Genomic DNA, 12,231 nt, shown 5'->3' with positions numbered 1-12,231 from the left:
TAACACTGTGGGAAAGTGTCTTCTACTGTAGCCTTGAAGAAGCCCATCATGTTATTATCATCACATGTGTGTGTGTGTGTGTGTGTGTGTGCATTTGATCCCCCACACACAGCTTGACAACCTGTGCTGGTTTGTTTACAACCCTGAAACGTAGTAGTGTGACAAAAGATACAGCCAAAACAATTACCAAACTTAAAAAGCAAAATAAATGCAGTTTCTTTGACTCAAAACCTTTTGAGGCTGTACTCCAGTGTGGCCACAGCCCAGTGACTGAAACAAGCAAAAAACAGAAGTCACATACATAAAGAGAGTGAAAGCACATGGCTTAGTGGTTAGGGTGTTTAGTTCCAAGATCAGATGGTCAGGAGTCTGGAAACTGATGGTACATTGCATCCTTGAGCAAGACACTTTATTTCACATTGCTTTAGTTCACTGAACTGGTAAAAAAGAGATGGCGGAGGCACATGGCCTAGTGGTTAGAGCAGCGGATTCGCAGCCGAAGGATCGCGGGTTCGAATCTGAGACCGGGCAATGTGTGTGTATTTGAGTGAAACACCTAAGCTTCACGTGGCTCCGACAGAAGGTAATGGCAAACTTCTGCTGACTCTTTCGCCACAACTTTCTCTCACTCTTTCCTTCTTCATCTTGCAGCTCACCTGCGACGGACCGGTGTCCCGTCCAGGTGGGGAACCTATACGCCAAGGAAACCGGCCCTTATGAGACAGGCATGGCTCGAGAAGGAACAAACAAACAATAACGAGATGTACCAGTAATTCAATGAGCCATTCTTATCACATTCTGTGTCATGCTGAATTTCTATGAGAACAATGATAAGGATACATGTCTGTGGAATACTCAGCCACTTGCATGTTAATTTCACGAGCAGGCTGTCCCATCGATTGGATCAGCTTGGAACCCTTGTCATCGGAACTGACGGACTGGTAACTACATAAAGAGACGGTTCAGTTATTGTTTCTAATTTCATTTCTTTTATTTTTTTCAATTCTTTGAATTAGCATATGGGTTGACTAACCTTGAGAAAACCAGTGCAGACAAACGGTTGCTTTTTGGGAATTGGTGAACAGCAAAAGACATAGCGGACCCTCAGCGACAAAGGAACATGTTCTATCATGTCGGCCAGAAATTTAAAGTCGTCAATGTTACACATGAAGTATAGGTTGCTGTCCAGTTGTGACAGAGTCACAAAGATGTCCTGCAAATAGAAAAAGAAATCATAAAAAATTAAGTTACTCAACAACAGTTTGTTAATATTTATGTAGAGCAAGGTGGCCAACAAGCAGAATGGTAAGCAAAATGCTTACTGACATTTCATGCATAGACTGGTTCCATACAAGACAATTTTTCCAGACCAGGAGATCGCATGCATAAAAACACAGTAAAGTACATAATAATTCAATTCGTCGTCGTTGTCGTTGTCATCATCATCTGTTGTCCATGGTGGCATGGGTTGGACGGTTTGACCAAGGCTGGTAAGCAGAGTGGCTGCTCCAGACTCCAGTCTGATTTGGCAGTGTTTCTACAGCTGGATACCCTTCCTAATGCCAACCACTCTGAGAGTGTAATAGTTGCTTTTACATGTCACTGGCACGGGTGCCAGTTGCATGATGCCAGTATCTGCCACGACTATGATTATTATAGGTTCAGTCCCATTGCGTGACACCTTGGGGAAGTGCCTTCTACTATAGCCTCAGGCCGACCAAAGCCTTATGAGTGGATTTGGTAGACGGAAACTGAAAGAAGCCCGTCGTATATATGTATATGTGTGTGTGTGTGTGTGTAAGCTTGTGTGTCTGTGTCTATCCCCCCAGCATCACTTGACAACCAATGCTGGTGTGTTTACGTCCTCGTATATCTTAGCGGTTCAGCAAAAGAGACTGATAGAATAAGTACAAGGCTTACAAAGAATAAGTCTCGGGGTCGATTTGCTCAACTAAAGGCAGTGCTCCAGCATGGCCCCAGTCAAATGACTGAAACAAGTAAAAGAGGTAAATAAATAAATACAACTCCACTCTTACAGCTGCTTCTACTTTGGGGGTCCAGTATGCTGAAGTTGACATATACAAAAACTGAACCCCAAAGCTTCATCAGAGAGTCAGGAAGTCCATAACGGTAAGGATACCATTAAGAGTGGGGTTGTATTTATCTATTTATTCCTATGATTATAATAAATAAATCTTATTGATGTTTGTCAATTAAATCTCTTCCCCATTTTCTTTTTGCCTTTTATAAATTCTGGATAAACTTTTGTTTGTACCTATTACTCAATTGCACTATTGCCTTGCAACAGTAAGCATTTGAATATAAATAAGTAACCCTCCAGTAGTATATTGGATATTTATTATCCCTTAGATGGTTGTCTAACTCCTAACTCATACATACTTAATGATGGATGGATGGGTTGATGGCTGTATGTATGTATGTATGTATGTATGTATGTATGCATGTACATATGTATGTTTGTGTGTGTGTTGGTGTGCCCTGCCCCCAACATTTACTTGACAACCGTTGCTGGTGTGCTTCTGTCCCCATAAACTAGTGGTTCAGCAAAAGAGACCGATAGAATAAGTACTAGGCTTACTACAGCAAATAAGTCCCGGAGGGTTGATTTCTTCAACTAGTATCCTTTAAGGCAACACTCCAGCATGGCTGCAGTCAAATAAGTGACTGAAACAAATAAAAAAGAGTTTCAAAAAAAATAAAAGAGTATACATTTCAAATGAAACTTACCATCAAATTTGAGAGAGTAGCATTAGGCAAATGGTAAGCAAAGAGCTCTATTTGATCCGCTGTAGGATGTAGACCAGCTTGCTGTAATAGAAACAAAAAAAAAATAATAAACCATCATAACTACCACCACCACCACCACCACCACCGCTTGCCATCCTCCTCATCATCATCAGCATCCTTCTCCTCATCATCACCACTATCATCATCATTAACATCATCATCATCACCACCACTATCATCATCATCATTTAGCACCCATTTTCCATGCTGGCATGAGTTGGATAGTTTGACAGGAACTGGTCAGGCCAGAGCCTGCACCAGGCTCCATTTTCTATTCTGGCATGGTTGCCATGGCTGGATGCCCTTCCTAACACCAACCAGTTCAAACAGTGTACTGGGTGCTTTCTATGTGGTGTGGTATCAGCACTTTCAACATGGCACCAGCATGACTGCTTTTTATGCAGCAGTGGCTGGCGTTAGGAAGGGCATCTTCTGCCAAACCGCTAAGTTACAGGGACATAAACACACCAGCATCGGTTGTCAAGTGATGTTGGCGGGATAAACACAGACACACAAACACATACATATATATATACACATATACAACGGGCTTCTTTCAGTTTCCGTCTACAATATCCACTCACAAGGCTTTGGTCGGCCCAAGGCTATAGTAGAAGACACTTGTCTAAGATACCACGCAGTGGGACTGAACCTGGAACCATGTGGTTCATAAACAAGCTACTTACCACACAGCCACTCCTACGCCTATACATTATTTACATTTGACGGATACTTGTCCTCATCTTGTTTGTTAACACAACATTTCGGCTGATATACCCTCCAACCTTCATCATCGAAAAATACCTTAGGAACGAGAACCCAGGTTCAAAATTTCCCCAAGACACTTGATGAAGGCTGGAAATGTTGTGTTAACAACAAAGATGTGGACAAATATCCGTCAAATGTAAATAATGTATATAATTCCTCATCTCTTAAATACAGAACTGTAAAGAGGTATTTATACTGAGAAGTAATGTTTATCGTCACCTGAACTTAGGTGTTCTATAAGAACAAACAATACTGCTATTTTAACTCCGGGAGGACACCACATCCATCTGGTTATTCAGTGTGCTTTGCAATTAATATACATACTGTAAGTGGGGAGAGAACTCCCATCTATTCTAGCTCAGAGACCATTGTATCATGTGATTTCTATCTTCTTTGATCATCCTCAGTGATGGATACTTGTCTGCTAGACTAAGTGCACTGAATAACCAGCAGGAGGAGGTATCATCCTCCTGGGGTTAAAATAGCAGCATTGTCTGTTCTTATAGAACACCCACATTTGGGTGACAATAAACATTACTTCTCTCTCTCTCTATATATATATATATATATATATATATATTCTTTTATTCTTTTACTTCTTTTAGTCATTTAACTGTGGCCATGATGGAGCAATGCCTTTAGTTGATCAAATCAACTGCAGGACTTACTCTTTGTAAGTCTGGTACTTATTCTATCATTATTCTATCAGTCGCTTTCGCTGAACCACTAAGTTACGGGGATGTAAACACACCAACATTGGTTGTCAAGCGATGGTGGGGGAGGACAAACACAGACACACACATATATGTATATACAATGGGTTTCTTTCAGTTTCCGTCTACCAAATCCACTCACAAGGCTTTGGTCGGCCCAAGGCTACAGTAGAAGACACTTGTCCAAGGTGCCACACAGTGGGACTGAGCCCAGAACCATGTGGTTGGGAAGCAAGCTTCTTACTACACAGCCACATTTGCACCTAAGAAAGTATGTGTTCCCGTGCCAGGAATTGAACCCATTATATATCGTGTGATAAGGCGACCAACCAAACTATCAGATTCTGTTACACATCACTTGTTTTAGCCCTCAAATGACACCACCCTGCTGGCTAGACGAGCAAGCCAAAACTCCCCACTGATCAAAAGGTGACTGGAGCAACATAAAATGAAGCGTTTTGCTCAAGATCACAATGCACCACCTAGTCAGGGACTCAAACCTACAATCTAGCGATCGTGAGTGTAACAACCCTAACCACTAGGCCACACACCTTTACACATATCATCATCATCGTTTAACGTTCACCTTCCATGCTAGCATGGGTTGGACGATTTGACTGAGGACTGGAGAACCAGATGGCTGCACCAGGCTCCAATCTGATCTGGCAGAGTTTCTACAGCTGGATGCCCTTCCTAACGCCAACCACTCGGAGAGTGTAGTGGGTGCTTTTACGTGCCACCAGCACAAGGGCCAGTCAGGCGGTACTGGCAACAGCCACGCTTAAATGGTGCTTTTTATGTGCACGGGAGCCAGTCCAGTGGCACTGGCAAAGACCTCGCTCATAAATAAATAAACACCCACACACACGTGTGTGTGTGTATATATATATATATATATATATATATATATATATATGTATACACACAGGGTGATTCAAAAGTTGCCATACATAAGAACAATTTATGTTTTTATACAAAACAGTTTATAAGAACAGTTTTTGTTATCTAACAGGCTCTATATGGTTACCATTGTATTGAATACACATTGCAATACGTTTACCCAACTCATTGTGAACTCGTAATAACACATCTGGTGATACGTGTGCAAATGAGTTGGTGATGCATTCCTTCAAATGATTTATGTCTTTATCTTTCCGCGATACACCATGCCTTTCAAATGCCCCCAAAGACAGAAATCAAGAGGGGTCAGATCAGGGGATCTTCGAAACTGTCTCTTATAAAAATATAAATTTTTTCTTATCGCTGCCTTGACTGGCTTCTGTGCCGGTGGCACATGACCTGCTGTGCTTGAGGAGACCTATTGAGTCAAGTACATCAACATCAAAATAAATATCAAATGGAAATAGTAGTTGTAATACCTGTGCTGGTGGCATGTAAAAAGCACCATCCGAACGTGGCCGATGCCAGCGCCGCCTTGACTGGCTTCCATGTCGGTGGCACATAAAAACCACCAACTGATCGTGGCCGTACCAGCCTCCTCTGGCACGTAAAAAGCACTCACTACACTTACGGAGTGGTTGGCATTAGGAAGGGCATCCTGCAGTAGAAACACTGCCAGATCAGACCGGAGCCTGGTGCAGCTTCCTGGCTTCCCAGACCCCGGTTGAACCGTGCAACCCGTGCTAGCACAGAAAACAGACGTTAAAAGATGATGATGATGTATGGAAATTTTGAATCACCATGTATATATATATTTACCTCAATTGGTTCAATTATTCTACTAGTTATGTCTTTTAGAATAGATAGATCTTCCTGCTTGAAAGTAGTCACTTCACCATCTTCATACTCTGTATTGTAACGTCCAGCTCGGCCAGCAATCTGTAGAGCTTGCGATGGGGATAGAATATCCATCTCTTTCTCGCCTTTTTCATTCAGTTTTGGCTTCATGATAGAATAGAAAATCATTCTTTTGATTGACCTGTGAATATATGAAACAGACACTAATGGAACAAGTTTGATTAATAGTGAATTCTTTTTTTTTTGTTTGTTTTAGTTATTAGATTGTAGCCATGCTGGAGCACTATTTAGAAGGATTTAGTCAAACAAATTGACCCAATTAGTTTGTTTTTTTTGTTGTTTTAGCTTGGTACTTATTCTATCAGTCTTTTTTGCCAAATTGCTACGTTATGGGGACATAAACAAACCAACACTGGTAGTCAAGCAATGGTGATGGGGAAACACATATTTACAAATACACACAAACATACATATACACATTGGGCTTCTTTTAGTTTCCGTTTCCCAAATACACTCACAAGGCTTTAGTCCGCCCAATGCTGTACTCTCTTTTTACTTGTTTCAATCATTTGACTGTGGCCATGCTGGAGCACCGCCTTTAGTCGAGCAAATCGACCCCAGGATTTATTCTTTGTAAGCCTAGTACTTATTCTATCGGTCCCTATTGCTGAACCGCTAATGTTGTCAACAGCATTGGTTGTCAAGCGATGTTGGGGAGACAAACACAGACACACAAACACATACTTATATACATATACGACAGGCTTCTTTCAGTTTCCGTCTACCAAATCCACTCACAAGGCTTTGGTCGACCTGAGGCTATAGTAGAAGACACTTGCCCAAGGTGCCATGCAGTGGGACTGAACCCGAAACCATGTGGTTGGTAAGCAAGCTACTTACCACACAGCCACTCCTCCTATAGTAGAAGACTCTTGCCCAAGGTGCCATGCAGTGGGACTGAACCCAGAACCATGTGGTTGGGAAGCAAGCTTCTTATCACACAATCACACCTGCACCAGCTGATGGTTTAAGGTTTATGCTTCTATTTACCAATGAATATATGAAATATGTGCAGGTAAAACCCAATTTGATTCATCTCTGAATATATATAGAAATTTATCCAGGTAGATCAAGTTCAACACAGGAATGAATATTTAAAGGTATAGATTATGTTTCACTCACTTGTGCATATGTAGCATATACACAGGTGTATCATATTTGTGTAACTGTAAATAGGACTATTGTTTAGAGCATGGGTTCCCAACTACTTTTTATCTATGGACCCTTTTGATTACTATTTCATTCTGGTGGGCTCCCATAGCCTTTCAATGTTTAAAATATAGTTTATTGAAAACTTCTTCCAAAATTCCTGTCTTGTTTTTCACACATTAACTCGTGAGATTGAACTATGTAAAATGACAGAGAAAGAAATCTGTTTCTTGTAATACATACCAATAAATACATCTAATGCAACATTTTTTCAGGGGCCCTTAGAATATTATTGTGGATCCTCACTTTACAATTTTGTTGCGTGGACCCTGCAAAACTTTATATAGACCCTCAGGCGCTATATGGCCCATCAGGCACTATATGGACCCTCAGGCGCCATATCGACCCTCAGGCGCCGTATGGACCCTCAGATGCCATATCGACCCTCAGGCACTATATGGACCCTCAGGTGCCGTATGGACCCTCAGGTGCTATATGGACCTCGGTTGAGAACCACTAGTTTAGAGTATTTTTCAGTGAGATGGTTGTTAGCACAGGAGAGTAAACATAATTACTACACACATACACATGGATCTGAAACAAATTCACAGACATGGCTATGTGGGTAAGAAACTCACTTTGCACTTATGTGGTTCTGGGTTCAGTTCCATCTTGCATCACCTTGGGCAAGTATTATAACCCCAGGCCAACCAATGCATTGTGAGTGAATTTGGTCGACAGACTCTTTGTGGGAGCCCATCATATATATATATATATATATATATATATATATATATCACTACGTGAGTGTGTCTTCGTGTTCGTTCTCCACCACCCCTTGACAGCTGGTGTTGGCTTGTTTACATCCCTATAACTTAGCAATTTGGCAAAAGAGACTAACAGAATAAGTACAAGGCATAAAAATTAGTACTGGGGTCAATTTGTTTGAGTAAACCCTTCAAGGTGATGTCCCAGTGTGGCCAGAGTCCAATGGCTGAAACAAAAAAAAAACACTAAAAAATGAAGGCAAAGAATTAGTATACTTACAAATTCAAACCCATACCAATTGCATCGGTAGCTACCATGATTTTACAGCTAGTTGAAGGATCATTAAATTTCTGGGCCTGAGCTAGTTTTGTTCCTGTAAAACACAAATATATCATTTACTTTTATATATATCTCAACTTGAGTTTATATATAACTCAACTTGATTTCGAGCCGGGTCGTCTGCTGCTGGAGAGGACCGATCAGGTAAAGGACCTGGGTATCTTGGTGGATTCCTCCTTTTCGCCTTCGGCCCAGTGCGTCCATGCTGCCAACAAAGCACGCGGAATTCTGTTCTTGATTCGACGGTCATTCGGAATGCTCACAGCAGCCATATTCCTACCACTCTATGTCACGCTGGTGAGACCCATATTGGAGTATGGGATTCAAGCCCCTTCTCCTTATCTCCTCAAAGACATACAGCATCTCGAAAGAGTCCAGAAGCTGGCTACCCGCATGGTTCATGGTCTCAAAAATTTGTTCTACGAAGAAAGGCTGAGGACGCTCGACCTTTATTCTCTTGAAAAACGCCACCATGGTGATCTCATTCTCGCCCACAACATTATAAGCGGAAAGTGTAACCTCTCGAAAGAGCTGTTCTTCACTCCTGCTCCAGAGCGTCGGCTGCGGGGTCATTCCGAAAAGCTCTACCTGCAACGATTTCATCTCAATCGAAGGAGAGGAGCTTTCTCCGTCCGGGTTGCGGATCCGTGGAACAAGCTGCCAGACGAGATGGTGAAGATGCCGACGACCGCTTTGTTCAAAGCCTCCCTGGACCTCAAGTGGCCTGAACTCTTTACATGAACACCACCCTGTACTTAACTCCATGTCCCCCTACATGGCCTTGCTATTTGCTTTTGAGCCAAATTAACTAACTAACTAACATATCGTATACTTCTTAATGAGATTACATGAAAAGACAGCAATTTCAAAGTTCTTCAGGGATCATATATTTTTTTTTAGAATACTGCATGTGTAAACAGTATGGAACTTCTACATCAATGGTTCTGATGCAGGGTCTGTGTGGCCCTTGAGGGCCCATATAAGATTTTTTGGGGTAAAATTTGTGTGCAAGAAATTGGTCATACTTCCACAATACACAAAATATTACTCTGTTCTTTTATTCGTTTCAGTCATCTGACTGTGGCCATGCTGGAGCACCACCTCTAGTCAAACAAATCAACCTCAGGACTTATTCTTTGTAAGCCTAGTACTTATTCTATCGGCTCTTTTGCCAAACCACTAAGTTATGGGGATGTAAACACGCCAGCATTGGTTGTTAAGCGATGGTGGGGAGACAAACACAGACACACAAACATACATACATATATATATATATATATATATAATATAAATAATATATAAATATATGCATACACACATACATATATGTACATACCTGCATATATATATATATATATATATATATACACATGCATATATGGGTACAGGATATCAAAAAAACATGAACAAAATGAGAAACGAGAACATAAAAAGCAAAAACATAGAAAACAAACTTTTTTTGAACAACGAAAGAAGCAAATAGAGAAATGAGACAGGCAACATAAAGAACATCCGAGAGTGTAGTGGGGGCTTTTACATGCCACCGGCACGAGGGTCAGTCAGGCAGTTCTGGCAACGACCACGCTCAAAAGGTGTTTTTTACGTGCTACCTGCACAGGAGCCAGTCTGGCGGCACTGGCAACAACCATGCTCGAATGTTGTTTTTAACATGGAACCGGCACATGTGCTGGTAAGGCGACGCTGGCAATGATCACACTCAAATGGCGCTTTTTACGTGCCACCAGCATGGGAGCCAATCCGTGGCCCTGGCAACGATCACGCTGGGATGTGCTTTTAACGTTCCACTGGCACAAGTGGCAATCAGGAAGTACTGTCATCGGCTATATATATATATATCATCATCATCATTTAACGTCCGTTTTCCGTGCTAGCACAGGACGGTTCGATCGGGGTCTGGGAAGCCAGGAGGCTGCACCAGGCTCCAGTCTGATCTGGCTGTGTTTCAACAGCTGGATGCCCTTCCTAACGCCAACCACTCCATGAGTGTAGTGGGTGCTTTTTACGTGCCACCGGCACAGGTGCCAGGGGAGGCTGGCAGCAGCCACGATTGGTTGGTGCTTTTTATGTGCCACCGGCACAGAAGCCATATATATACGATGGGCTTCTTTCAATTTCCGTCTATCATATCCACTCTCAAGGCTTTGATCAGCCCAAGTCTATAGAAGACACTTACCCAAGGTGTCAGGCAGTGGGACTGAACCTGAACCCATGTGGTTGGTAAGCAAGCTACTTACCACACAGCCACTCCTGCACCTATATGTATGGAAAGTAACTTACCAGGTGGAAGACCTCCATAGATCACAGCTACTTCATTGCCTCGCTTCTCTAATTCTTGGCTAATGTAAAAGATATCTTTCTTGCTGAAACATACAAAGCAGTCACCAGGTCGTACTTTACTGAAGGAACCTGAAGCAAAGAAAGAGAAATGGTGAAAATGTAATGGAGAAATAGACTTTATGAATAGCAGGAAAATGTATAATAATTTTATGTTTATGTATTTGTTTTGCAAGATTCTTGATGTGAAATCATGTGAAACATATATTGTTATATTTCGGGATGGTAATATTTTGCCAATCAATAGAGAATCACTGAAGAGATGTGTGACGAGAAATCTTTGACAAAGAAGCTATAATAATAATAATAATTACGGAGATGTACTTGCATAGCAAGTGATTTGATCTGAGATCGTGTGCTGGAACGAAAACAATTGCAGCATGGAAGGTGTTTGTAAGCCATTTAAGAAACACACAAAAACCGTTCGATTCACTTCAACATGCAGCACGGATTTTTGTCAGTGAACAGGTCGCGGATTTTAGCGACGAAAATATTTTGACAAATTAAACTTAAATGGTGAAGTGAATCGAACGGTTTTTGTGTGTTTCTTAAATAATAATAATCCTTTCTACTATAGACACAAGGCCTGACATTTTTGGTGGGAGAGGACGAGTCGATTACACTGACCACAGTGCTCGACTGGTACTTAATTTATCAACCTTGAAAGGAAGACAGGCAAAGTCAACCTTGGCAGAATTTGAACTCAGAACGTAGCGACAGACAAAATGCAGCTGAGCATTTTGCCTGGCATGCAAACGATTCACCTTCTAATAATAATAATAATAATAATAATAATATAAATAATAATCCTTTCTACTATAGGCACAAGGCCTGAAATTTGTGGGAGGGGACTAGTCAGTTACATCAACCCCCAGTACACAACTGGTACTTAATTTATCAACCCCAAAAGGATGAAAGGCAAAGTCGACCTCGGTAGAATTTGAACTCAAAACGTGAAGACAAATGAAATGCCACTGCTAATCATTTCATCCGGCATGCTAACAATTCTGCCAGCTCGCCGCCTTAACAACAACAGCAGCAGCAGCTAATAATAATCCTTTCTACTATAGGCACAAGGCCTGGAATTGTTGGAGAGGGGACTAGTCAATTACACTGAACCCAGTGTTTCACTGTTACTTAATTTATCAATCCTGAAGGGATGAAAGGAAAAGTCGACCTCAGCAGAATTTGAACTCAGAACGTAGTGATGGGCAAAATACCACTAAGCATTCCATCCGGCATGCTAATGATTCTGCCAGCTCGCCAACTTAATAATAATGATAATAATTATTTTAAATTTTTGCTACAAGGGTAGCTTGGGGGAGGAGGGGGATGAGTTGATTACATTGACCCCGGTGTTCAATTGGTACTTATTTTATCAAACCCAATGCCTTAACCCTTTCATTACCAAAGCTGCCCGAAAAAAATTTGGGTTAATGTGACCAAACCGCCCAAACCCGCCCGTATTTACCTATTCATATTTAAATGAGAATATCAGAGCAAATCTCTTTAG

The 12,231-nt window shown here is 41.5% G+C and overlaps 1 protein-coding gene across 1 annotated transcript in view; it reads right to left on the bottom strand.

Moving 5' to 3' along the window:
* The window catches only part of LOC115212260 (ATP-dependent RNA helicase SUPV3L1, mitochondrial), a 32,207-nt gene that overhangs the window by 1,420 nt on the left and 18,556 nt on the right, over window positions 1-12,231 (bottom strand). The window contains exons 9-14 of the mRNA XM_036503148.1: window positions 10,662-10,790; window positions 8,304-8,397; window positions 6,009-6,228; window positions 2,749-2,829; window positions 1,030-1,213; window positions 188-270 (exon numbers count right to left, since the gene is read on the bottom strand). Of these exons, the coding sequence (XP_036359041.1) occupies window positions 188-270; window positions 1,030-1,213; window positions 2,749-2,829; window positions 6,009-6,228; window positions 8,304-8,397; window positions 10,662-10,790 (791 nt within the window). The remainder of the gene's footprint in view (window positions 1-187; window positions 271-1,029; window positions 1,214-2,748; window positions 2,830-6,008; window positions 6,229-8,303; window positions 8,398-10,661; window positions 10,791-12,231) is intronic.

Source organism: Octopus sinensis, linkage group LG5 (genome assembly GCF_006345805.1).
Source record: "Octopus sinensis linkage group LG5, ASM634580v1, whole genome shotgun sequence".
Lineage (NCBI taxonomy): Eukaryota > Metazoa > Mollusca > Cephalopoda > Octopoda > Octopodidae > Octopus > Octopus sinensis.
Note: the sequence above shows the minus strand (reverse complement) of the source record. Positions and strands in the feature narration are given on the sequence as shown.